The sequence below is a fragment of the Oncorhynchus keta genome, chromosome 35 (assembly GCF_023373465.1).
Source record: "Oncorhynchus keta strain PuntledgeMale-10-30-2019 chromosome 35, Oket_V2, whole genome shotgun sequence".
Taxonomy (NCBI): domain Eukaryota; kingdom Metazoa; phylum Chordata; class Actinopteri; order Salmoniformes; family Salmonidae; genus Oncorhynchus; species Oncorhynchus keta.
In genome coordinates this window covers 67908143-67935799 of record NC_068455.1, presented here as the reverse complement: position 1 = coordinate 67935799, position 27657 = coordinate 67908143, and the positions used below count along the sequence as shown (strand labels likewise).

The 27657-nt window shown below is 45.2% G+C and overlaps 1 protein-coding gene across 1 annotated transcript in view; it reads right to left on the bottom strand.

Annotated features, from left to right (window-relative positions):
• Window positions 1–25235, bottom strand: part of LOC118369183 (rho guanine nucleotide exchange factor 11-like) — a 35867-nt gene extending 10632 nt beyond the window's left edge. Inside the window, 31 exon segments of the mRNA XM_052497377.1 lie at window positions 541–658; window positions 1057–1182; window positions 2471–2547; window positions 2839–2979; window positions 3254–3402; window positions 3510–3560; window positions 3758–3964; window positions 4078–4207; window positions 4489–4518; window positions 4674–4767; window positions 4948–5077; window positions 6020–6043; window positions 6620–6742; window positions 7055–7151; window positions 8420–8462; window positions 8584–8682; window positions 8777–8881; window positions 9022–9090; window positions 9323–9384; window positions 9387–9411; window positions 9511–9548; window positions 10231–10279; window positions 10419–10526; window positions 13648–13719; window positions 14014–14207; window positions 14381–14438; window positions 14543–14592; window positions 14683–14787; window positions 16994–17085; window positions 22957–23208; window positions 24616–25235. Of these exon segments, the coding sequence (XP_052353337.1) occupies window positions 541–658; window positions 1057–1182; window positions 2471–2547; window positions 2839–2979; window positions 3254–3402; window positions 3510–3560; window positions 3758–3964; window positions 4078–4207; window positions 4489–4518; window positions 4674–4767; window positions 4948–5077; window positions 6020–6043; window positions 6620–6742; window positions 7055–7151; window positions 8420–8462; window positions 8584–8682; window positions 8777–8881; window positions 9022–9090; window positions 9323–9384; window positions 9387–9411; window positions 9511–9548; window positions 10231–10279; window positions 10419–10526; window positions 13648–13719; window positions 14014–14207; window positions 14381–14438; window positions 14543–14592; window positions 14683–14787; window positions 16994–17085; window positions 22957–22991 (2701 nt within the window). The 5' untranslated portion in view covers window positions 22992–23208; window positions 24616–25235.
• Between the last annotated feature and the right edge of the window lie 2422 nt (window positions 25236–27657).

Below are 27657 nucleotides of genomic sequence, written 5' to 3'. Positions count from 1 at the left end.
CTACTAAGACTAACATATCACCAACTACTAAGACTAACATATCACCAACTACTAAGACTAACATATCACCAACTACTAAGACTAACATATCACCAACTACTAAGACTAACATATCACCAACTACTAAGACTAACATATCACCAACTACTAAGACTAACATATCACCAACTACTAAGACTAACATATCACCAACTACTAAGACTAACATATCACCAACTACTAAGACTAACATATCACCAACTACTAAGACTAACATATAATCTAACAGTAACTTAATGAAGACCACTGGTGCTAAACTGTCAGACTATCAGTGTGTGTGATGTTGTCCAGTAACAGAGGGTACTTGGTGAGTATGAGTGTGAGAGAATCTCTATATAAATGAGAAAGAGAGATATGGAGGCGGATGATGGATCCTACGTACCCTCTGTGTGTTTGATGATGTTGTCCAGTAACAGAGGGTACTTGGTGAGTATGAGTGTGAGAGAATCTCTATATAAATGAGAAAGAGAGATATGGAGGCGGATGATGGATCCTACGTACCCTCTGTGTGTTTGATGATGTTGTCCAGTAACAGAGGGTACTTGGTGAGTCTCTGTGTCTCAGACACCAGCATGTCCTTCAGCTGCAGCCTCCTACAGTGAGGACTGGCCTCACACTCCTGACAATACATCCATCAAACAATCAAATCAATTCATGGAAAAGCCATTGTGACTGCATGTATGTGTGTTACCTGGGTGATGCGTGTGTGTTACCCGGGTGATGCGTGTGTGTTACCCGGGTGATGCGTGTGTGTTACCCGGGTGATGCGTGTGTGTTACCCGGGTGATGCGTGTGTGTTACCCGGGTAATGCGTGTGTGTTACCCGGGTGATGCGTGTGTGTTACCCGGGTGATGTGTGTGTTACCCGGGTGATGCGTGTGTGTTACCCGGGTGATGCGTGTGTGTTACCCGGGTGATGTGTGTGTTACCCGGGTGATGAGTGTGTGTTACCCGGGTGATGCGTGTGTGTTACCCGGGTGATGCGTGTGTGTTACCCGGGTGATGCGTGTGTGTTACCTGGATGATGTGTGTGAAGCGGGGGTCTTTGCGCTGCTTGTTCTTAATGAGTTCCAGAGCCTGAGACTGCTGGCTGCACAGGTGGGACGCCTGCTCCTGAAACTCCTCCCCCGCCACGCCCTCAAACTAACACACAGGTACACACTGATATCCCAGTCAAAACACAACACTACACAATATACACTGAGTGTAGAAAACATTAAGGACACCTGCTCTGTCCATGACAGACTGACCAGGTGAAATCTATGATCGCTTATTGAAGTCACTTGTTAAATTCACTTCAATCAGTGTAAATGAATGGGAGGAAACAGGTTAAAGAAGGATTTTTACGCCTTTTTGACAATTGAGACATGGATTTTAGTTTAGTTTATTAATTTGACCATTTAAAAAAACAAGCACACATAAAACTTGAAAAAGCCATACGTGCACATGAATAAAATCATTGAGGATAACACACAATACAGTCTGGGACTTATTTCTATTGTGGTCCTTTTGAGACAAGATGACTACTGGACAAGATCCAACACAGTATGGCAGTGAAATAATACAACAACAACAGAGAAGAAGAACCTCCATCTCATCATTCCAGTTACATCATAGGGGTTATTCATATGGGAAGACAGAAGACATCAAACATATGTTTAAAGCTGCCCAGAGAGGATGTTGTTTTTATGGGCAGAGGCAACTCCTTCCATTCTGAGGCTCCAGTATACAAGTAGACATGGATTGTGTATGTGTGCCATTCAGAGGGTGAATGGGCAAGACAAACTATTTAAGTACATTTGAACGGGGTATGGCAGTAGGTGCCAGGCGCACCGGTTTGTGTCAAGAACTGCAACGCTGCTGGGTTTTTCACACTCAACAGTTTCCCGTGTGTATCAAGAATGGTCCACCACACAAGCATTGGAGTCAACATGGGCCAGCATCCCTGTGGAACGCTTTTAACACCTTGTAGAGTCCCTGCCCTGACAAATTGAGTCTGTTGAGGGCAAAGGGGGGGTACAACTCAATATTAGGAAGGTGTTCCTAATGTTCGGTTCACTCAATAAGCATATGATTGAAAACTATTGGACTGTTGTTATCAACAGCTGAGCACTCAAACTGACCACTAACAGCGTAACACTCCATCTCACTGATGAACATGCTAACACTGCTAAATATGGAAATATGCGACCAATAACATTTGATTTGAAGGGATAGTAAAACAAAGACTGAGGGAGGGAGAGATTACATTTTTGACATTTGAGTCATTTAGCAGACACTCTTATCCAGAGCGACTTACAGTAGTGGGTTGATACATTTACATACTGGTCCCCCATGGGAATAGAACCCACAACCCTGGCGTTACAAGCACCATGCTGTACCAACTGAGCCACACGGGACTGGGATGATATGATTAGCTAGTTCAACTCACCCTGGCCAGCATGATGTCACCGATGCCCTGAACGATGGGAGATTCCCTTTTCTTCTTCATGGCTTCACACAGGCTCACTGCAACGCAATAACAACGGTGGAACAACGTTGATTAAACAATAAAATCATTGAAGCAACATTGATCAAACACAATAACATAGAGCTTAACGTCAATGAGACTGACTACCAAATCAAAGGCAACGCTAAAACAGTGCTTCTCTACCATGCAGCACCTAAATCCATTAAAATATTATGTTTACACAGCGATGCCACAAACAGAGAACCTTTTTAATGCAACACAATCTTATCAGATCTTTAAATCTACATGGACTGAATACCTATTGACAGAACTGAGAAACACACACTGACCATGTAGTTGGTAGACCTGAGGCAGGTTGGGGAAGATGCAGGCCAGCTCGTCAGAGCTCAGAACACACCTCATCTTCTGGAAAAACACCTGATCCAAGACCCTGAGAGTACGCAGGTGAGACACCTCTGTCGTCAACAACTCTGAGGAGAGGGGGACGGGGGGACGGAGGGAGGGAGGAATGGCGGGAGAGGTGAGAGGAAGGGGGAGACACAGAGAAGAATGTAAATATAACAATCTAATAATATTTAGAATAGAAGTTGTTAGTTCCAGTCAGATATACAGTGGCTATGTTTAGACAGGATATAGAAACAGTTGTAGATGCATAAGGTTTTCACATGTTCCTCTCGGCCTGAATGTATCCTTGCACATTCCTCTGCTGCTACCCAAAGGTCAAGCCAAGCAGTGGATGTTTACCGTAAATGACGGCCTGTCGGTCCACCTCTCGGGGACAGAGTGTAGCCAGGACCTGAGGGGCCACTGTCTCTTGCCAGTTGTGACTGTCCACCACGTCGTCCTCTAGGGCTGGGGCATCAGGAAGCAGGGCCACCGGGGACTCCTCAAACCTACACACACACACACGTGCGCGCAGAAGCACACAGAGAGAGGTGTTTTAATATACTTCCAGGTCGATCAAAGTTGAAGACCTCAGTAGGTAGTAGTGATGTCTTACTGTCGTCTAGACGACCGAGGGGTGTATGGAGGCGTGGGGTTCTCCAAGGATCTGAGGAGGAAAAACCAATCAGATCTGGTTCTATTCTGTTATCTTTATTCTGTGCTACAAAGCTGCTGCTCAACCCCGTCAGGAGCATGTGGATCCTACAGTGTGTTCCGAAACAGTGTCTGTGTGTGAGTTTGTGCAACATGTGTGGTTTCAGATGTGTGTGTAGGAGCAAGACGTGTGTGTGTGTGTAGTCTCACCGTGCTGAGCTACTGGTGGCTGAGGAGGAGGCGCTGTGGTGTAGGGGTCTCAGGCCCGGCCCCTCTATCTCCTCCCCACAGTCCTCCATGTCCACGTCGCTACGGGAACGAGGGACTGTCTCCACTCCTGAAGCCCCGCCCCACCGACGCCCCTCCCCCTGCGCCTTCAGAGACTCACTACGAGCCAGACGCACCGACACCATAGGGCTGAGGAAAGAGACAGTGAGAGAGAGAAAGAGAAACACATAAGTAAACATGTACAATCTTGACACACAAACAATTGTGCACAATAGACCTGACACACTCTCTCTCTCTGATACCTGTCCATACTGTCCTCTCCCAGGCTGCTGGAGGACAGTCTCTGGAGGTCTCCCTCGTCCCCCTCCTCCCCGGGGATCTCTGGTTGGTTCTCAAACTGCTGGATGATGTTCCTCACACTGCCAGGACGCACTGAGAGGAGAAGAGACAGGGGACACACACAGAACATCAAATCAATCTAATGTATTTTATAAAGCCCATTTTAGAAATCAGCAGTTGTTACAGTGTGCTTTACTGATACCCAGCCTAAAACCAAAAAAGCAATAACAGTACATCAAGTCTCTTTGGATAAAAAAAAAAGTGTTTGCTAAATGGCATTTATAATTATATATTATCATGTTTTAAAATAAGCTGAGAAAACACTGGAAAAAAAACAAGATAAAATAAGATATTCAAAATAATAAATGACACACCTTCAGTGGGAGACAAGGGGACATGGAACGCTGGGAAATCAAAGTGAAGCAAAAGAAAACATGAGACAGAAAAATGATCAACGAGGGTCAAAACGAAGGATGAGATAATGGGAATTAAATCATACTGTTACGATGAAAACAGAATGTGTGTGTGTGTGTCTGTCTCGGTGTGTGTGTGTGGTTACTGGACTGGGAGGTGCTCCTGGGCTTGCCGATATACTTCAGGATGGGGTTTCTCTTCCTGTCCTCTCCATCCTTCTCTTTCTTTGCACTGCTCAGCTGTAGAAGTAAACAACAGTAAAGCTCTGATGTAAAACAATCATTTCAAGCACATCTTGGACATTGAGAACGTTTTTTTTTTTTTGCATAGTAAAAATTCAAGCAAACGTTTCTTTTTGGACAAGTGCCTACTGAATATGACCCAGAACACAGTATTCGACCTTTGACTCCAGCTCCTACCTTCTTGGTCTTGGGGAAAAAGGAGAGCCACTTCTCCTTCTCAGTGCCGAGTCCTGGAAACACCCTGGAGTCCCTCAGCTTAATGCCCGAGTGACGGAGGTACAACAGCACCGCAGAGGCTAGAGGAGAACTGAGGAGGGAGAGGGAAGGAAAGAGAGAGGCAGTGTGAGGGTGAGAGAGAGGGGGGAGGGCGAGAGAGATGGGGGAGGGCGAGAGAGAGAGGCAGTGTGAGGGCGAGAGAGAGAGAGGCAGTGTGAGGGCGAGAGAGAGGCAGTGTGAGGGCGAGAGAGAGAGGCAGTGTGAGGGCGAGAGAGAGAGGCAGTGTGAGGGCGAGAGAGAGAGGCAGTGTGAGGGCGAGAGAGAGAGGCAGTGTGAGGGCGAGAGAGAGAGGCAGTGTGAGGGCGAGAGAGAGGCAGTGTGAGGGCGAGAGGGGGGCGAGAGAGAGAGGCAGTATGAGGGCGAGAGAGAGAGGCAGTGTGAGGGCGAGAGAGAGAGGCAGTGTGAGGGCGAGAGAGAGAGGCAGTGTGAGGGCGAGAGGGGGGCGAGAGAGAGAGGCAGTGTGAGGGCGAGAGAGAGGGGGGAGGGCGAGAGAGAGGCAGTGTGAGGGCGAGAGAGAGGGGGAGGGTGAGAGAGAGGGGCAGTGTGAGGGCGAGAGAGAGGGGGGAGGGCGAGAGAGAGAGGCAGTGTGAGGGCGAGAGAGGGGAGGGCGAGAGAGAGAGGCAGTGTGAGGGCGAGAGAGGGGGAGGGCGAGAGAGAGAGGCAGTGTGAGGGCGAGAGAGAGGCAGTGTGAGGGCGAGAGAGAGAGGCAGTGTGAGGGCGAGAGAGAGAGGCAGTGTGAGGGCGAGAGAGAGAGGCAGTGTGAGGGCGAGGGCGTGAGAGAGGGGGGAGGGCGAGCGAGTGTGAAAAAGGTAACGGGGAAGAGAAAGAAACAGGGGAAAGAGAGAAAGAAAGAGAAAGACAAAGAAAGGAAGAGAAATGACAGAATGGAGAAGGGTACGTTTACACAAACAAACAAGCATTATTATTCAATCACGTTCCAGCAACAGACATGAGACGCTCAGACTTTTATTACCTTCTGTCGTCTTCGTGCTTCGAGCTGCAACACACAGAAAAACAACTGTTAGCTTCTTCACTCTCGCACTCTTCTGCACAAAATCAACAACCTCTCTTTTAATAAGGTCTCTTGCTTAGTTCCAAAGTGGCTGGGTCCTGTTGAACAAGGTGCAAAATAAATAAATCCTTGCTGATAAAAAACAAGGTGACCTGTTTTGTATCTACCTAGCAGTGAGTCATGTGATAGGAGTGAGTAGGTGTGTGTAACAAACATCATGTGGGTAGGGCGGCCGCGGCTCGATGTTACCTGCAAAGCCTCCCGAGTGATCAGTGATCACACTCTGACCTTTGGTACGGTAAGATGTTGAGGCTAGTTGAGCTCCCTCTACTGCCAGCTGGCTCGGTCACTGTCCTACCGTAGTTACTGTTTTGCTATGCTAACACGGAACCATCGCAGCAAAGCACAAAAGTAACAATGTGTGTTATTTGTTGCAATCTTAGCAGTCCTACTTACTGTGTCTCCCTTAGAATGCATTCCATATATAGGGGCCCCAGACTCTTTCCTGATAAGGTCACATGGGATAAACATGTTGTATCATAGCTAGACAGTCCTACTCACAGTATCTCCCAGAGAGCAGTGACCTGTCTGTCCACCACCTGTTTCTCCTTGGCTGGGTCTCCATCCAGCTGCTGCAGGTCTCCCTCTCCAAACAGAGAGCCCAGACCCATCATCTGCTTGTTCCTACACAAACACATGCGCCAGAGCACACAAGGTCACACAACTTTCAATACACACAAACTACAGCTGGGACGAAAAACTGAAAAACTGAGATGAAATAAGTTTGATAATATGGGTGGTTGTTAATGGGACAGTCGATCTGGATTTTTGTCCATATCGCCCAACTCTAACAAACAAAATAACATACACACGGCCATTATCTGCATTTAGCACAAGCCTCAATGCACACACAATGGGTTTCATATACACACACACACTGTCAAACACAAGACACCCCTCCAGATGATTCATCTTGTCCCATACACTGTACTGTACCTGTAGTCCTGTATTTGGTCCTGAATGTCAGGCAGCACCTGCTGTTGGAGCTCAGACAGAGGTCCCCTGATGTCCTCCTGGGCATGGAGACGACTCTCTGAGACAGGACACAACACCTCACAGTAAGACTTATTACAGACTGAACTAGAATCACAATCCTGTACTGACAGAGTTAAGACTGACCACTTTACACAACTACCATTACTGGTCATGCGCTGGAGGGGTTTGTAAACTACCAGGCAAATTGAACCCAGTGTGTTAAGGCAGACGGTTGTAAGTCTGACACCATAGAGCTGCAATCAGGTGTTCCTCAAGGATCCATTTTAGGTCCCCTGTGGTTTATTATCTAGATCAACAACATTGGGAGACATATTGAGACATTTTTATGCAGGTGACACTGTTTACTTATTAAGTGGCAGCAATTTCCCTTTAGCTTTTGGCAAAGCTCAAACGGCTTTAAAACATCATTCAAAAGAATCTGGAAGATTTGAAGCTTGTTCTGAATCCCTGTAAAACAAAATGCATGGTATTTTCCAAGAGTAAACACTCTGAAAACCATGTAATTAGTACCTTGGAAGGACATTCTATAGAGCACGTCAAAACGTACAAATAACTGGGAGTTTGGGTGGATGAGATGTTGAGCTTGTTTTTCCTTTGCAGTCAGAAAATAGTTGATTAGCTGTGCTTTTCTCTCCGTGTTGAACTATGGTGATACTGTTCATGTCCTCAAGCTCTATACTGAAGGGTCTTGACTGTGTATCATGCAGCCTTATTTTTGTCACCAATCGCTACAGTGCTGTCAGGTGGACATCACTAGCAACACGCAGCCTCAAACACCGCTCATTTTATCTATCCTCTCTTCTAACTCGAAATTAAAACAAGCTCTGATCTTAATTTGTTTTATGCTAACAGTCCCAAAAATGTTTACAGAGAATGGAAAAAGGTAATTTCATTACTCAGCCCCCCCTGGTCGTGGAATTCCCTCCCAGCCAACCTAAAACCCCAGGACCTGGTGTCCTTGGAGGAGGTCAAAGGGCAAATAGATGAACAGGTTGTTGAGACATGTAGCTGTTTATTGTTGTCACCCCGTGTCACAAGTTTGCGTTGCCTTCTGTGAGGAAACATGTTTTACTTCACACACCTGCACTGTTTGCTGTTGTATTTGTGCAGTTGCCAGTCTTCTGTCTGTTTTGTCTTACATTGTTGTTTTTTATTGTAACCCTCGTCCCCACAGGAGGCCTTTGGCTTCTTGCCAGGCCATCATTGCAAATAACAATTTGTTCTTAATTGACGTGGCTGGTTAAAGAAAGGTTAACTCAAAATAAAACCATCACAGTAACGTTAGTATGTTGTGTTGGATCTTACCTATATCAGCCAGGTATTCTTCTCGTACTCTGATTTTTAACGGCTGAAAATTAAATTTAAAAAATGTAAGGAACCGTAACTACAAGAGTACTAAATGGTCCGGTCTAATTGATTAAGACTAATTCACCAAATGAATTAACTGAATAAACCAATGAGAGACGCACAGCGTCAGGGTCCAGGAAGTGGGAGCAGATCTGAGGCGCGAGGACACGGGCGTCTTTAGGGCTGGAGCCCAGGTAGGCCTCCACCGACAGGTAGAACAGCTGTTGTAGAGAGACGACACACACACACCAGATTAGTTCCCATGTAAGAGGTGGAACAACAGTCAATAGCAGTCCTTGGGGTCAGAGTACTGACCAGTGGGTTGGGATCCAGTAGCTGGCTGAAGACATATCTCATGAACACCGTCATATGGGCCGGTCTCGACTTGAGAAGCTCTATGTCCTGAAATGGACCGTCCATCTAAAGTAGGGAAAGACAGAGGAAGGGGAAAGAGAGGGAGACAGACGTAGAGAGAGAGGGAGATTCATATAGTTCCACAGATGTGAGATGCAGGATACGTAGATGAGGTAAGTGATGTTTGCTGATAAAGACGGTCTCACCTCATTGAGTGCATAGCTGTCGTCCTCTTCCTCCTCTTCCTCGGGGCCAATGATCTGAGTCTTCCCAGCCTGCCAAAAGACAGGTCACAAAGGTCAGGATTAGGAAAATAAAAGGTCAGGATTAGGAAAATAAAACCTTTGGCATGTGTGTGTGTGTGTAGTTGTGTAGGAGACATTGTTCACATCACTGACTCAGACTAGACGGTATATATGCAGTGCATGTGTGCAAATCTTCTCACTGAATCAGAATGTGTGTGTGTGTGTGTTTGTGAGTGGAAGAGTGTGTGTGTGTTGGTATCACCGAGTCAGAGAAGGTGTGTGTGTCGGAGCCCTGTCTCCAGCGTAGGGGGGTCCTGAAGAAGGAGGGGAGGAGTGGGGGCTCTCACAGGTCTGGGGGAGAAGGGGGTGGAGGGGTGAGAAGGACCATCTCGCCCCTCTCTCATCAGTCATTCATAAAGGTCTGGTGCATCTGGTGCTGACATTACTTACCTCAAAGTCTCCTTCACTTGAGTCCACCGACAGCCGAGCTGCCGATAAATGGAGAAATTATATACATTTGTACAGTGGTGGGAAAAGTACCCAATTGTCATACTTGAGTAAAAGTAAATACATCTTGGACACTGATCCTGATAGAAAATGACTCAAGTAAAAGTCACCCAGTAAAATACTACTTGAGTAAAATTATTTGGTTTAAAATATACTTAAATATAAAAAATAAATGTAATTGCAAAAACATGCTTCAGTATCAAAAGTTAAAGTATAAATCGTTTATCATTCCTTATATTACGCAAACCAGAGGGCACAATTTTCTTGTCATTTTGTTTTGTTTTACTGATAGCATGGGCTCCAACACTTAGACATAATTTACAAACAAAGCATTTGTGTTTCGTGAGTCCGCAAGATCAGAGGAAGTAGGGATGACCTGGGATGTTCTCTTGATAAGTGCGTGAATTACATGATTTTCCTGTCCTGCTAAGCATTCAAAATGTAACAAGTTCTTAAGGGTGTCAGGGAAAATGTATGGAGTAAAAAGTACATTATTTTCTATAGAAATGTAGTGAAGTAAAAGTTGTCAAAAATATAAATAGTAAAGTACAGATACCCAAAAAATCTACTTAAGTAGTACTTGATTTATTTAAGTACTTTACACCAGTGCATTTGTATCATAAAAATGCACACAACTCATTGACAAACAAATCCAATACAAACCATCTCCTGCTATTACATAGTTGGACACAGCTTTGGGGCGAGTTCCATCCTTGAGAGACAAAGAAATAACAAATAACAAACGTTATAAACTAAGGTAATGAAAATCTAAAATATAGTATCTAGTGGGGACATGAGAGATCTAGTTAAGCGTTGTTAGGGGTCTGTTGTCATGCACACAGGCATCTCACCAGATCTTGCTTGATTTTAACCCGCACTTGTTGGGTGCGCCTCTTGGCACTATCGATTCGCTCCTCCAGTGATGGGGAGGGGTTCCGTGACAGCTCCTCCATCAGGTCCTGCGGGATTGGTCAGTGACATTATCAGAGGCACTGATAATGGTCAATGATGATTGGTCAAACTAAATAGATACTCTCATAAACAGTGTCCTTACTAGAGGTCGACCGATTAATCGGAATGGCAGATTAATTAGGGTCGTTTTCAAGTTTTCATAACAATCGGAAATCAGTCATTTTTTTACACCTTTATTTATTCTTTATTTAACTAGGCAAGTCAGTTAAGAACACATTCTTATTTACAATGACTGCCTTGGAACGGTGGGTTAACTGCCCTGTTCAGGGGCAGAACAACAGATTTTTACCTTGTCAGTGTCACGCCTTGGTCATTGTATTTTGTGTTGTTGTTATATGTTTGGGTAGGCCAGGGTGTGACATGGGTTTATATGTTGTATTCGTATTGGGATTTGTATTATTTGGGATTGTGGCTGATTAGGGGTGTGTCTAGTTAGGCTTGGCTGCCTGAGGCGATTCTCAATCAGAGTCAGGTGCTTGTCGTTGTCTCTGATTGAGAACCGTATTTAGACAGCCTGACTTTCGCTTTGTATTTTGTGGGTGTTTGTCCCTGTCTCTGTGTTGTAGTCACCAGATAGGCTGTAATTAGGTTTCACGTTCCGTTTGTTGTTTTGCATTGTATAATATTGTGTTATTTCATGATTCTTTCATTAAAGTCATGAGTAACCTACACGCTGCATTTCGGTCCGACTCTCTTTCCACAAACGAAGAACGCCGTTACAGTCAGCTCAGGGATTCAATCTTGCAACCTTACGGTTAACTAGTCCAACGCTCTAACCACCTGCCTCATGCCGCCTCTCCTTCCAGTTCTCTGCTGCCAATGACTGGAACGAACTACAAAAATCTCTGAAATTGGAAACACTCATCTCCCTCACTAGCTTTAAGCACCAACTGTCAGCAGATGAGCAGCTCACAGATTACTGCACCTGTACATAGCCCACCTATAATTTAGCCCAAACAACTACCTCTCCCCCTACTGTATTTATTTAATTTATTTTGCTCCTTTGCACCCTATTATTTTTATTTCTACTTTGCACATTCTTCCACTGCAAATCTACCATTCCAGTGTTTTACTTGCTATATTGTATTTACCTTGCCACCATGGCCTTTTTTTGCCTTTACCTCCCATCTCACCTCATTTGCTCACATCGTATTTAGACTCGTTTATACTGTATTATTGACTGTATGTTTGTTTTACTCCATGTGTAACTCTGTGTCGTTGTATCTGTCGAATTGCTTTGCTTTATCTTGGCCAGATCGCAATTGTAAATGAGAACTTGTTCTCAACTTGCCTACCTGGTTAACTAAAGGTGAAATAAATAAATAAACGAGAAGCCCACCTGTTACACGAATGCAGTAAGAAGACAAGGTAAGTTGCTAGCATTAAACTTAATCAATCAAAATCACTAGTTATAACTACACATGGTTGATGATATTACTAGTTTATCTAGCATGCCCTACGTTGCATATAATCGATGCAGTGCGGATTCGCGAAAAAGGACTGTCGTTGCTCCAACGTGTACCTAACCATAAACATCAATGCCTTTCTTAAAATCACTACACAGAAGTATATATTTTTAAACCTGCATATTTAGCTAAAAGAAATCCAGGTTAGCAGGCAATATTAACCAGGTGAAATTGTGTCACTTCTCTTGCGTTCATTTCACGCAGAGTCAGGGTATATGCAACAGTTTGGGCCGCCTGGCTCGTTGTGAACTAATTTGTCCGAATTTTACGTAATTATGACATAACATTGAAGGTTGTGCAATGTAACAGGAATATTTGGACTGATGGATGCCACCCGTTAGATAAAATACAGAACGGTTCCGTATTTCACTGAAAGAATAAACGTCTTGTTTTTGAGATTATAGTTTCCGGATTCGACCATATTAATGACCTAAGGCGCATTTCTGTGTGTTATTATGTTATAATTAAGTCTATGATTTGATAGAGCAGTCTGACTGAGCGGTGGTAGGCACCAGCAGGCTCGTAAGCATTCATTCAAACAACACTTTTGTGCGTTTTGCCAGCAGCTCTGCTGTTTATGACTTCAAGCCTATCAACTCCCGAGATCAGGCTGGTGTAACCGATGTGAAATGGCTAGCTAGTTATCGGGGTGCGCGCTAATAGCGTTTCAACCGTCACTCGCTCTGAGACTTGGGGTGGTTGTTCCCCTTGCTCTGCATGAGTAACGCTGCTTCGAGGGTGGCTGTTGTCGTTGTGTTCCTGGATCGAGCCCAGGTAGGAGTGACGAGAGATACAGAAGCTATACTGTTACACTGGCAATACTAAAGTGCCTATAAGAACATCCAATAGTCAAAGGTATATGAAATACAAATGGTATAGTGAGAAATAGTCCTATAATTCCTATAATAACTACAACCTAAAATTTCTTACCTGGGAATATTGAAGACTCATGTTAAAAGGAACCACCAGCTTTCATATGTTCTCGTGTTCTGAGCAAGGAACTTAAACGTTAGCTCTCTTACATGGCACATATTGCACTTTTACTTTCTTCTCCAACACTTTGTTTTTGCATTATTTAAACCAAATTTAACATGTTTCATTATTTATTTGAGGTTAAATAGATTTTATTGTTGTAATTGTCTTCTTTTTTTTTTCTTTCTTTCTTTAAATCGCCCGATTAAATCGGTATCGGCTTTTTTTGTACCCCAATAATCGGTATCGGCGTTGAAAAATCATAATCGGTCGACCGCTAGTCCTTACCATTGCATATTCAGTGGGCCACAACATTACAGCTAGAAATGCAACATATAGAACAGGTATGTCTATATTCCAGATCAGTGTCCATTCTAAGTGGGTTTGATTGTATGGGTTTGCAACATTTCTCCATATTCCCAGGTTTTCCAAAAATCTTGGATGGAGAATTACAGATTTCCTAACAATTCTCTACTGATTCTGGGAATCGTTTAACAGAGACTTGAAACCCTGTGACTTAAATTTGATTTGAAATTTATTTTATTTTAACTTCCTTGTTTATATTGTCACGATCAGCAAGGCCCCGCCCCAAAATAATTTTCCAAGGGCGGGAAAAACCAGACCCCGCCCGAGCGCACCCCTAAAAACGAGCGCACCCTATGACTGTTACCTGGAGCTCAGCCTCTCCCTGTTCCAACATGTTCCTGAGGATCTGAGTGGCGTGTTTCTGTACATCTAGGTTCTAACACAATGACAGAAGAGGAGAGGGAAAATAAATGTTAGGCTCCTCCTTGTTGACCCATGTTATACCACATTGGTTTGAACATCTGGTCAGTATTATGGTCAAGCTGGTATACCAGTCAGTATTTGTAAGGCAATGTTCCAGGAACAGTATTTATAAAGTGTCTGAGAATAGGAGTCCATATAATCTTATTATCTTATCTTATTCCTTATGATCCAAAATGTATAACTGATCCTAGATCAGTACTCGTTGTCTGAGACGCTTTATGAATACAGACCCAGGTGTGGTGTTCACCTGTAGTGGTTTGTTGATTCTTTGGGAGGGGGTGCTGGTAAGTCCGGGGGGCAGGGGTGGAGGTGGTGGTGGCGGGGCTTCACCTCCCAGTGACGTCCTCTGATTGGACAAGAGGTCAGTGGGGAGGGGTTGTAGGACGAGGGCGGCTGCTGAAGGGGGCGGTCCTTGAAGTGTCAGGGCAACATACGGCCCAGCTGGAAAGAAAGAAAAAGAGAGAAAGAAAGAAAGAGAAAGAACGAAAGAAAGAAAAAAAGAGAAAGAAAGATAATTTAATAAACAGCTGTTGGCAACGACATTTTACTGACAGCATAGACCTAAAGTCATCATAACCTTAACCATCATCGTTACAGAAACCAGTGACACTCACACTTGATGAGCTTCACCACCTCCTGGTGAGACATGGACGACACCAGCGAGCCGTTCACCTGAGAAAGAAAGAGAGAAGGCAGACTAAGTCTGCTGATTGTATTGAGTCTCTGATGACCGAGACAGAGATGGTTTTTAGTTTACGTTTGAAATGAGGCGTAACCTTTATGATTCTGTCTCCCTCGTGGACCCCTGCCTTGACTGCTGCACCACCTGCATGAAGAAACAGGTGAGAAACATTCCAGAACCATCATATAAGACGTGTAGAAATCAAGTCAGTTACTGTGTGGATGTGTGTCTGACCTGGTCGGACATTCTGCACCAGCTTGATCCTCTCGCCACACACGGTGAAGCCAAACCCCAGCTGGTCTTTCTGTACCACCACACATCTCTGAACCAGACCTGGACCTGAGAGAGGGAGGGGGGAGAGAGAGGGAAAGAGGGGGTGGTGAGAGATACGAGAGGGAGATGGAGAGAGACAAAGAAAAGGGAGTTGAAGAGAGAGATAAAGAAGGAATGAAATAGAGAAGTAGAGAGATGAGAGATAGAGAGAGAGAGAGATTAAGAGAAGACCATTCAAGTCAGTTGGGCATAACATGAACCAGTACTAAACTGCTACAGTGCCTTGCGAAAGTATTCGGCCCCCTTGAACTTTGCGACCTTTTGCCACATTTCAGGCTTCAAACATAAAGATATAAACTGTATTTTTTTGTGAAGAATCAACAACAAGTGGGACACAATCATGAAGTGGAACGACATTTATTGGATATTTCAAACTTTTTTAACAAATCAAAACCTGAAAAATTGGGCATGCAAAATTATTCAGCCCCCTTAAGTTAATACTTTGTAGCGCCACCTTTTGATGCGATTACAGCTGTAAGTCGCTTGGGGTATGTCTCTATCAGTTTTGCACATCGAGAGACTGACATTTTTTCCCATTCCTCCTTGCAAAACAGCTCGAGCTCAGTGAGGTTGGATGGAGAGCATTTGTGAACAGCAGTTTTCAGTTATTTCCACAGATTCTCGATTGGATTCAGGTCTGGACTTTGACTTGGCCATTCTAACACCTGGATATGTTTATTTTTGAACCATTCCATTGTAGATTTTGCTTTATGTTTTGGATCATTGTCTTGTTGGAAGACAAATCTCCGTCCCAGTCTCAGGTCTTTTGCAGACTCCATCAGTCTTCCAGAATGGTCCTGTATTTGGCTCCATCCATCTTCCCATCAATTTTAACCATCTTCCCTGTCCCTGCTGAAGAAAAGCTGGCCCAAACCATGATGCTGCCACCACCATGTTTGACAGTGGGGATGGTGTGTTCAGGGTGATGAGCTGTGTTGCTTTTACGCCAAACATAACATTTTGCATTGTTGCCAAAAAGTTCCATTTTGGTTTCATCTGACCAGAGCACCTTCTTCCACATGTTTGGTGTGTCTCCCAGGTGGCTTGTGGCAAACTTTAAACAACACTTTTTATGGATATCTTTAAGAAATGGCTTTCTTCTTGCCACTCTTCAATAAAGGCCAGATTTGTGCAATATACGACTGATTGTTGTCCTATGGACAGAGTCTCCCACCTCAGCTGTAGATCTCTGCAGTTCATCCAGAGTGATCAGGGGCCTCTTGGCTGCATCTCTGATCAGTCTTCTCCTTGTATGAGCTGAAAGTTTAGAGGGACGGCCAGGTCTTGGTAGATTTGCAGTGGTCTGATACTCCTTCCATTTCAATAGTATCGCTTGCAGTGCTCCTTGGGATGTTTAAAGCTTGGGAAATCTTTTTGTATCCAAATCCGGCTTTAAACATCTTCACAACAGTATCTCGGACCTGCCTGGTGTGTTCCTTGTTCTTCATGATGTTCTCTGCGCTTTTAACTGACCTCTGAGACTATCACAGTGCAGGTGCATTTATACGGAGACTTGATTACACACAGGTGGATTGTATTTATCATCATTAGTCATTTAGGTCAACATTGGATCATTCAGAGATCCTCACTGAACTTCTGGAGAGAGTTTGCTGCACTGAAAGTAAAGGGGCTGAATAATTTTGCACGCCCAATTTTTCAGGTTTTGATTTGTTAAAAAAGTTTGAAATATCCAATAAATGTCGTTCCTATTCATGATTGTGTCCCACATGTTGTTGATTCTTCACAAAAAAATACAGTTTTATATCTTTATGTTTGAAGCCTGAAATGTGGCAAAAAGTCTCAAAGTTCAAGGGGGCCGAATACTTTCGCAAGGCACTGTATATGAAATCACATTTTCAAATCAAATTTTATTTGTCACATGCGCCGAATACAACAGGTGTTACCGTGAAATGCTTACTTACAAGCCCTTAACCAACAAAGCAGTTCAAGAAATAGAGTTAAGAAAATATTTACGAAATAAACTAAAGTAAAAAATATAAAGTAACACGCACATAAAGTCTATATACAGGAGGTACCGGTACCGAGTCAAAGTGCAGGGTAGAGGTTAGTCGAAGTAGTTTGTACATATAGGTTTGGGTATGCCACATCTGTGCTACAAACCTAGCCTCATAATTACCAGACAGATGCATGAAACATTCATGTAAGCTTGTGAGATCACGTGGCTTGTGAGGCTACTACAAACCCCATGTACCTGTGTTCTCAGGGGGGATGTCAGCTGGAGGCTCCCTCTGCTGGCCGCTGGAGGTGTTGCGCTCCGAGTCTCCTATCGTCAGGCTGCTTATCCTGGAGGGAAAAGCAGGACATGAGGAACATGAGACAGAGTAGGGTGAAGTCGCCCCTAGACGCTTGATCTGGGGTCCGTTCAGCATTTCCCCCACCAATGGTTAAGGTTAATACTGGGGGAGGGAAAGCTGATCCTAGATGAGTACATAGGGGAAACGTCACCCCAGAACATGTGAGACACACATAGGCTACACTGTTGAAGGAGGTCATGAGGAAAGAAGGAGAGGGATGCCTGGCAGGAAGACGGAGGGCGTGAGGAAAGAAGGAGAAGGACGTCTGGCAGGAAGGAGGGCGTGAGGAAAGAAGGAGAGGGATGTCTGGCAGGAGGACGGAGGGCGTGAGGAAAGAAGGAGAGGGATGTCTGGCAGGAGGACGGAGGGCGTGAGGAAAGAAGGAGAGGGATGTCTGGCAGGAGGACGGAGGGCGTGAGGAAAGAAGGAGAGGGATGTCTGGCAGGAGGACGGAGGGCGTGAGGAAAGAAGGAGAGGGATGTCAGGCAGGAGGACGGAGGGCGTGAGGAAAGAAGGAGAAGGACGTCTGGCAGGAGGACGGAGGGTGTGAGGAAAGAAGGAGAGGGATGTCTGGCAGGAGGACGGAGGGCGTGAGGAAAGAAGGAGAAGGACGTCTGGCAGGAGGACGGAGGGCGTGAGGAAAGAAGGAGAAGGACGTCTGGCAGGAGGACGGAGGGCGTGAGGAAAGAAGGAGAGGGATGTCTGGCAGGAGGACGGATGGCGTGAGGAAAGAAGGAGAGGGATGTCTGGCAGGAGGACGGATGGCGTGAGGAAAGAAGGAGAGGGATGTCTGGCAGGAGGACGGAGGGCGTGAGGAAAGAAGGAGAGGGATGTCTGGCAGGAGGACGGAGGGCGTGAGGAAAGAAGGAGAGGGATGTCTGGCAGGAGGACGGATGGCGTGAGGAAAGAAGGAGAGGGATGTCTGGCAGGAGGACGGAGGGCGTGAGGAAAGAAGGAGAGGGATGTCTGGCAGGAGGACAGGGGGCGTGAGGAAAGAAGGAGAGGGATGTCTGGCAGGAAGGAGGGCGTGAGGAAAGAAGGAGAGGGATGTGTGGCAGGAAGGAGGGGGTGAGGAAAGAAGGAAAGGGATGTCTGGCAGGAAGGAGGGCGTGAGGAAATAAGGAGAGGGATGTCTGGCAGGAGGAAGGAGGGCGTGAGGAAAGAAGGAGAGGGATGTCACGCCCTCCTTCAACAGTGTAGCCTATGTGTGTCTCACATGTTCTGGGGTGACGTTTCCCCTATGTACTCATCTAGGATCAGCTTCCCCTCCCCCAGTATTAACCTTAACCATTGGTGGGGGAAATGTTGAACAGACCCAAGATCAAGCACCACGGAGGATCGTAAAGAAGGAGAGGGATGTCTGGCAGGAGGACGGAGGGCGTGAGGAAAGAAGGAGAGGGATGTCTGGCAGGAAGGAGGGCATGAGGAAAGAAGGAGAGGGATGTCTGCAGGAGGTAGGAGAAGGAGGGTGTGAGGATAGAAAGAGGGAGAAAGGAGGGCTAGACAAGATGAGATGGAGTGAGGTAGTAGGAGGCGAGAGTAAAGAGGAGTGGTATAGGGCAGGGACACAGAGTCTGCATCTCAAGTCGCCTTTCCCTGGATCCCATCTCCTTGCCTCCTTCTCAACCATATTGGAGAAGGTCCAAGATCCCCCTCCACTCAGACCTTCTTCTCCAATACATTTTGAGAAGGAGGCGAGGAGACCATTTTCCACCATAATTTGCAAATAAATTAGTTAAAAATCCTACAATGCGATTTTCTGGATTTTTTTCTTCTCATTTTGTCTGTCATAGTTTAAGTGTACCTACGATGAAAATTACAGGCCTCTCTCATTTTTTTAAGTGGGAGAACTTGCACAATTGGTGGCTGACTAAATACTTTTTTGCCCCACTGTAGGTGGGTGGAAGGAGAGGAGAGGACACCAGGGGGTAGATAGATGGACAGAGTACCAGGGCTATAGGTGGGTGGAAGGAGAGGACACCAGGGGGTAGATAGATGGACAGAGTGCCAGGGCTATAGGTGGGTGGAAGGAGAGGACACCAGGGGGTAGATAGATGGACAGAGTACCAGGGCTATAGGTGGGTGGAAGGAGAGGACACCAGGGGGTAGATAGATGGACAGAGTGCCAGGGCTATAGGTGGGTGGAAGGAGAGGACACCAGGGGGTAGATAGATGGACAGAGTGCCAGGACTATAGGTGGGTGGAAGGAGAGGACACCAGGGGTAGATAGATGGACAGAGTGCCAGGGCTATAGGTGGGTGGAAGGAGAGTACACCAGGGGGTAGATAGATGGACAGAGTGCCAGGACTATAGGTGGGTGGAAGGAGAGGACACCAGGGGGTAGATAGATGGACAGAGTGCCAGGACTATAGGTGGGTGGAAGGAGAGGACACCAGGGGGCAGATAGATGGACAGAGTGCCAGGACTATAGGTGGGTGGAAGGAGAGGACACCAGGCGGTAGATAGATGGACAGAGTGCCAGGACTATAGGTGGGTGGAAGGAGAGGACACCAGGGGGTAGATAGATGGACAGAGTGCCAGGGCTATAGGTGGGTGGAAGGAGAGGACACCAGGGGGTAGATAGATGGACAGAGTACCAGGGCTATAGGTGGGTGGAAGGAGAGGACACCAGGGGGTAGATAGATGGACAGAGTGCCAGGGCTATAGGTGGGTGGAAGGAGAGGACCCCAGGGGGTAGATAGATGGACAGAGTGCCAGGGCTATAGGTGGGTGGAAGGAGAGGACCCCAGGGGGTAGATAGATGGACAGAGTACCAAGGCTTGGAAGGAGAGATCGTGTGAGGAGAGACTGCTGGAAGTGCAGTACTGTAATCTGTGCTTAGTTTCTACGAAGCTCAACAAACTGAGCAGAAAACTCACCAAGCAGCAAAAGGGCTGGAAGCGAAGCATCAGAAAGAGAGGGAACAACAGAGAATACAGAAAGGGACCAAGAGAGAAAAGGAAAGAAAATGAGTTTAGGATAAAGTAGAAGACTTCAAGTGGAGAAACACTGACAGACAGGAGATACGGCTGGGAGATGTGGCCTAGCAATCAGTTCTCCATTATTTCAAACTTATGGGCAAATCACTATATATAAATATACGTTTTTTAATGTTCTCTCTAAATAAGCGTTGTTGTACAATGAAAGGTCAAATACACTGCATTTCATACAGTCAGCAATAATCTAATGAATTCAGGGTTTGTGAAGTTATACCCAGGCTAAATATGAGCTTTCCACAAAAATAAGACCCACTAATAACTTAATTACTTTATCAAAATAGTTTAACCTCTCCAACTGTTTGAAAAGCATGTTAGCCTGTCCACCTTGTTCAGATGTTGAAACCAAGTGCCCTACCTTATTCCTCAGAATGAGAACGAGTTGCCAATTCCTTATATAACTGTTCTTTATGCTTATTGCACATTTATAAAACACAGACTAGACAGCTAGTATAACAGTCTTTGGCTAAAATGCTGCTAGCGGTACGTGGTAACCCAATGCAGATGATTCGTTATCCAGAATCAATGTTAATTAATACTCTCGTTTTATTAGTGTCTGTTCTGTGGGCAATTTGAGGAGTTGAGACTTAAAATGGAAGAGTTCATTTATCCTCTATTACAGCAAAAATAATGTCTCAATGTGTTTTGGGATCCATATGACCTACTCTGTTGGACCAAACCTCAAATGCAAATAGCGGAAGATGTGATCTCTCAACATTGAAGAATTTGTTCTTAACTGACTTGCCTAGTTAAATAAATGTATAAATAAATTGCTGGCGTGAGGCGGGGGGAGGGGCTTGGTGTGTGTGTAAACCATAGAGGAAGAGGCTAAGCTAGAGGTTTCACTCTCGCTAAAATATGTCCAAAATAAGCTGCGTTTCTATAGGCTTATTTTGGACCTAAACTTGTCGCCTGACTTCCCGACTTTGGGACAACGATTCCCAGACAGACAGGCAGACAGGCAGACAGGCAGACAGGCAGACAGGCAGACAGGCAGACAGGCAGACAGGCAGGCAGACAGGCAGGCAGACAGGCAGACAGGCAGACAGGCAGACAGGCAGACAGGCAGACAGGCAGACAGGCAGACAGACAGGCAGACAGACAGGCAGACAGGCAGACAGGCAGACAGGCAGACAGGCAGACAGGCAGACAGGCAGACAGGCAGACAGGCAGACAGGCAGACAGGCAGACAGGCAGACAGGCAGACAGGCAGACAGGCAGACAGGCAGACAGGCAGACAGGCAGACAGGCAGACAGGCAGACAGGCAGACAGGCAGACAGGCAGACAGGCAGACAGGCAGACAGGCAGACAGGCAGACAGGCAGACAGGCAGACAGGCACACAGAATAATGGGCAGTGAGCCATAAAGGACGTCACATCAAAGGTGATAAAGCTGCCTCCCAGCTGAGAATAGCCCTGTACAGAAGGCTAAGCTGAGGGGATCCCAATTTAACACAACATCCAACAGAGATGCAGAAGCTTACAACTAGGCCTTCAATTTGTAATGGTAGAAGCAATAGGCTAATTAAGCAATAAGCCACGAGGGGCTGTGTGTGGTATTTTGCCAAAGGCTAAGTGCTGTTCTTAAGCAAGACAACGCAGAGTGCCTGGATACAGTCCTTAGCCGTGGTATATTGGTCATATCGTATACCCCTGAAGTGGCTCTTTGCTATTGTAAACTGGTTACCAATGTAATTTGAACAATAAAAAGTTATGTATCATACCCAATCAGCATTCTGGGTTCAAACCACTTTATAATATATTATGTTCAAATATCAGGGTTCTCCCGAGGATGTTTTAACAAGGTGGTACTTATTTATTTTCATTACAAAGTGGCACAGGTAGTCCACAAGGTAGCGCAGTGTCAATCTTGCACAATTTAGGGAGAACCTTGATAATAGTCACTGGCTGCCTATCTGTAGTCGCTGCCTATCTGTAGTCACTGCCTATCTGTAGTCACTGCCTATCTGTGCCTATCTGTAGTCACTGCCTATCTGTGCCTATCTGTAGTCACTGCCTATCTGTAGTCACTGCCTATCTGTGCCTATCTGTAGTCACTGCCTATCTGTAGTCACTGCCTATCTGTGCCTATCTGTAGTCACTGCCTATCTGTGCCTATCTGTAGTCACTGCCTATCTGTGCCTATCTGTAGTCACTGCCTATCTGTAGTCACTGCCTATCTGTGCCTATCTGTAGTCACTGCCTATCTGTAGTCACTGCCTATCTGTGCCTATCTGTAGTCACTGCCTATCTGTGCCTATCTGTAGTCACTGCCTATCTGTGCCTATCTGTAGTCACTGCCTATCTGTGCCTATCTGTAGTCACTGCCTATCTGTGCCTATCTGTAGTCACTGCCTATCTGTAGTCACTGCCTATCTGTGCCTATCTGTAGTCACTGCCTATCTGTAGTCACTGCCTATCTGTGCCTATCTGTAGTCACTGCCTATCTGTAGTCACTGCCTATCTGTGCCTATCTGTAGTCACTGCCTATCTGTAGTCACTGCCTATCTGTGCCTATCTGTAGTCACTGCCTATCTGTAGTCACTGCCTATCTGTGCCTATCTGTAGTCACTGCCTATCTGTAGTCACTGCCTATCTGTGCCTATCTGTAGTCACTGCCTATCTGTAGTCACTGCCTATCTGTAGTCACTGCCTATCTGTAGTCACTGCCTATCTGTAGTCACTGCCTATCTGTAGTCACTGCCTATCTGTAGTCACTGCCTCTCCCCTTCTCAAAGCACATTGCATTTCCCTCCCCTCTGATATACTCCTCCAAGGCATTTTGGGAAGGATACATGAGGAATCAAGGAAATACATTTGTCCCATCTGTCATTAGCACCACCATCACCAGCAGTCAGTCCTACCTGTCCAGTGTTGAGGTGGGTGTGCGGAGACTCATGACTGCAGACGGCTCGAGCGCGTCCGTGTCCTCTCCGGCGGTCCAATTAGGTCACAGCAGGGTGACCATCTCCTTTGTTCTTCAAATTTCTTCCGCAGAGTTCCAGTGCTGCCGCCTGCTACGTTTCAACTCCTCACGTCAGCTAGTGGGGAGCTTATTCCGTTCAGAGACTGCTCTGAGCACCTTCCTCATGTTTTCACAGGCAATCTCCAAGTACCTTACAGTAGACAGTTGAAATGGGGACCCAGGCAAATTGATACAGTGTTAGAACTATCTAGTGCCACAGGAAAATATTAGAAATAGCTGGTGGGTGCCACCTTCAAGCAAGATGCATGAAATTCAGACACCACTGACTGTGCAACGTCTACTTTGTTCATTCAGTCTTAAGACAGTGTCATTACATAGCAATCAACACTAGCAACATGAACAAAACAATTTAACAAAACCATTGTTTTTAAAGGTAAAAGGCTTGTTGTTGTGTTTCCCGTCTATTTTTTTTACTGTTGTTTTTTCTCTTTACTTATCTATTGTTCACCTAAAAAAAAAATTACTTAAAAATTGCACTCTTGGTTAGAGCCTGTAAGTAAGCATTTCACTGTAAGGTCTACCTACACCTGTTGTAGTCAGCGCACGTGACAAATAAACTTTGATTTGACGTGATAACTGTCACAATAACTTCATCAATTAAGAGCTGGTGACAGTGATGCTTGGTTCGCTGTCTGATATCTATGTAAACAGCTCCTATTCTACTTTCTGAGATACATCAGCTTGTAAGCATCCAAAACGAAGGACACAAATGCAATTCAAACTAGTATCCCAACATTAATATCATTCAAATCTAAATAACGTTTGAAATTATATTATTCTAGTTTATTATGTTGACACTGCCAAGCCAATTAACGTCAGCTAACGTTAGACAACTCTACTCGCATTATCCTCAGTAAATTTGTTTCCATCCCCTGCGAGCTAAATTTAGTTACAGAGTCCTTAATGCTAGTTTACTGGTGTGGCTCTTCCAGAAGACCAATAGTACATGTTTGTATGTTTTAAGAACTTGGCTGACGCTCAATGTGGTCCAGTAAACTGTTCCAAGAAGCTGGCTAACTGCAACATTGATATTGCACAATTCAAACCGTCTCGTTCAATACATGGTGCAGATTACCTAGCGAAGTATGCAGTTTGTTATCTAGCTTGTTTGAGAGAAGACTATCCGCTGTAAACAGAATGGCATCTGACCTGACTGGACGTTGCACTGCAACACGACACCACCAGCTTGCCATTGTAGCTAGAAGCTGGAGCCTGTGTATTGCTAGTTAGCAATGCAAAGTTAGTTAGCTACTTTGCCAGGGCTAGCTGTTGGCATGTCAGTGAACGATGCAAGGAAATGTTTCTGATGAACTATCCCAAGCAGACAAGCGACTAGCTAGCTGATGTTATTGACATCCAGGATAAAATGCAGTGATGTTTGCTAGCTAACTAACGTTAGTTAGCGCCTTACATCAAGTTAGCCATAACCATAAGGCTGGCTTACCATCATGTCAAGCTCTATAGACAAATATTGTTTTGATGTAAATGAAACACTTGCTGTTGCCAACAAAATGACGGTTATTACTGCAGCACTCACTTGTGTAGAGAATACTTGTTTTTTGATAAGCAAATAATGTCTGGTTACCTAGTTAATTCTGATAGAGGCCGAATGCCATCCGCGACATCACCTACGCTCTGTGACGGCACAAGCGCGTTCCGTCGTCTATGACGCTGGCGCGACAGGGGTCTAGCTGAAGCTAAAGAATGAGCCTGCCACTCAAATACATTCGCAAGGTAGAATCTGAAACGCTGCGACTGAGGCCAGTTATCCTTCTTGAATGTAATAATATGTCCAGTGCCCTATTCGTAACAATGTGTTCATTACACTCGCATTCATTTCTTTATGGAAAGGCAGTCCATTCGATTCGTCGTGGCTTTCCAAACAACTCGCTTCATATGATCAAACTGGTTCATTCCATTAGGTGAGATCCCATTGTCCTATATTTCCTCGCATTCCCTGATTAATCCACATTTCTGATTGCATTAATATGTTCATGTATTTAATTGCAGCCTTCAAACCGATGTTCCATATTATGTTGTTATTAGCTAGCTAGTCCTCTCCCAGACAGTATTTGGTAGTTGTGTATGGATATCAAACCATGTCCGAAGAGCAAGACAAACACAAGACGTCACCAACTGGTCATACTCCAATATTGCAACACTTTTACACCTGCATTGTTTGCTGTTTGGGGTTTTAGGCTGGGTTTCTGTACAGCACTTTGAGATATCAGCTGATGTACGAAGGGCTATATAAATAAATTTGATTTGATTTGATTTGATCCATACAGAATGACCGGTCACCAGAATTACCGGTATTGTATCAATACAGCCTCTTAACAGCTAAAACGTTTTGTATAATTTGCTGGACCCCAGGCGGTGTAAGATCTGACCTACGTCAGCGACGCCTAGGCACAGGAATGCGACCTATGTCTGCAACTGGGGGCTGAACCAGGACACAAAGTTTTGGAACGTTTAGATATGCAGTATGTGTTAACATGCCTCACCGACATGTAGAACAAGGAATCATTGTTGGTTCTATTTGTATTTAAACTGAGCAATCATGGGAGAAGGGCCTTGGTCAGGGAGGTGACCAAGAACCCGATGGTCACTCTGACAGAGCTCCAGAGTTACTCTGTGGAGATGGGAGAACTGTCCAGAAGGACAACCCATCTCTGCAGTACTTCACTAATCAGGCCTTTTTGGTAGAGTGGTCAGACAGAAGCCACTCCTCGGTACATGACAGCCCGCTTGGAGTTTGCCAAAAGGCACCTGAAGGACTCGCAGGCCATGATAAATAAGATTCTCTGGTCTGATGAAGCCAAGAAGTATCGGGGTGGCAGCATCATGCTGTGGGGATGTTTTTCAGCGGCAGGGACTGGGACACTAGTCAGGATCAATTGAAAGATGATCGGAGCAAAGTACAGAGAGATCCTTAATGAAAACCTGCTCCAGATCGCTGAGGACCTCAGACTAGGGCGAAGGTCACCTTCCAACAGTACAACGACCCGAAGCACACAGCCAGAGCCCAGACTTGAACCCGATCGAACATCTCTGAAGAGACCTGAAAATAGCTGTGCAGCGATGCACCCAATCCAAGGTGACGGAGTTAGAGAAGATCTGCAGAGAAGGATGTGAGAAACTCCCCAAAAACATGTGTGCCAAGCTTGTATCATCATACCCAAGAAGACTTGAGACTGTAATCACTGCCAAAGGTGCTTCAACAAAGTACTGAGTAAAGGGTCTGAATACTTATGTAAATGTGATATTTCTGTTTTTAATTAGTAATACATTTTTTAATATAAATAACAGCTGTTTTTGCTTTGTCATTATGGGGTGTTGTGTGTAGATTGATGAAAAATAACAATTCAATCAATTTTAGAATAAGGCTGTAACTTAACAAAATGTGGAAAAAGTCTGAATGTACATTATAGCAGCAATCCGTATGTCTATGACGTGCACGCAACCATTGGTTGATGCATGCAACGTCTTAGCACAGGAGCGCAACCATAACCTACTCTTTAAATACAAGGGGACATTCCAGAACATCGCCGATGGGGGCATGAGGATGAAGGCTTGAATTCATGACTTACTTTCAAATGTCGCATGGGGATTTGTGAGAAAATCCTTTTCGCTAGCTAGATGAAGTGGTTGCGCTGCGTAAAAGTGCGTGCCCTGGCTCCGAAAAGGTAACGGGAAGAAATATGAAAATGCTAGATAAAACAAGAAGGTAAGAATAACAGAGATGATTTGGGCATGTACCACACCTACCACTGCATCCAGCACATCCTCCTAACCACCACCTCTATCTCATCTCAGTTTGGTTGTTTCGCTCCCTCAACCTCTAGATATGAGTAACTAGGCCCCCATTGAACAGGGGGATGGAATACGGTATTGACACTATGGGACAGTTTCCCTGACACAGATTTAGTTAAATCCTGGACTAGTCTAGGAGTATCCTTGGTCTAATCTGAGTCCGAGAAACCAGTCAAGGTGGTCCATTTGTCTTACCCAGTTTTATATCACAAACGTGTCATTTCTATGTGGACACGTTCTACAGGACACTAAGCTATATTTGTGTCTGGGCCACATGAGATTGGTGGCATCTTAATTGGGGAGGACAGACTCTTGGTAATGGCTGGAGCGGAATCTGTGGAATGGTATCAAACACATGGTTTCTATTTGTTTGATGCCATTCCATTTGCTCCGTTCCAGACATTATTATGAGCCGTCCTTCCCTCTGCAGCCTCCACTGATCTAGGTCCCTCTAGATCTGAGATGTAGACATTAGTTCAACTGTGTATTTCTCCCTCGTCCCAGAGAAGAAGGGAGGCTCTTAAAGAGCTCTTCTCTGGCTAATAGACCCAGTAATGAGGGACTTACAGTAACAAGGCATTAGGGAAGCCAGGCTTAGAGCTAAACACACTGAAGAGGAATGTGTTGCTGAGAAGCATATGATGAGGGTGATTGTGAAGTATCAGACTGATGCTATCAGTGTACGTTGCATTCAGTTAATTCAATGAAAACATTTGATGAGTATATTAAATGTGAATCAAACTCTGCGTCCCAAATGGCACCCTAT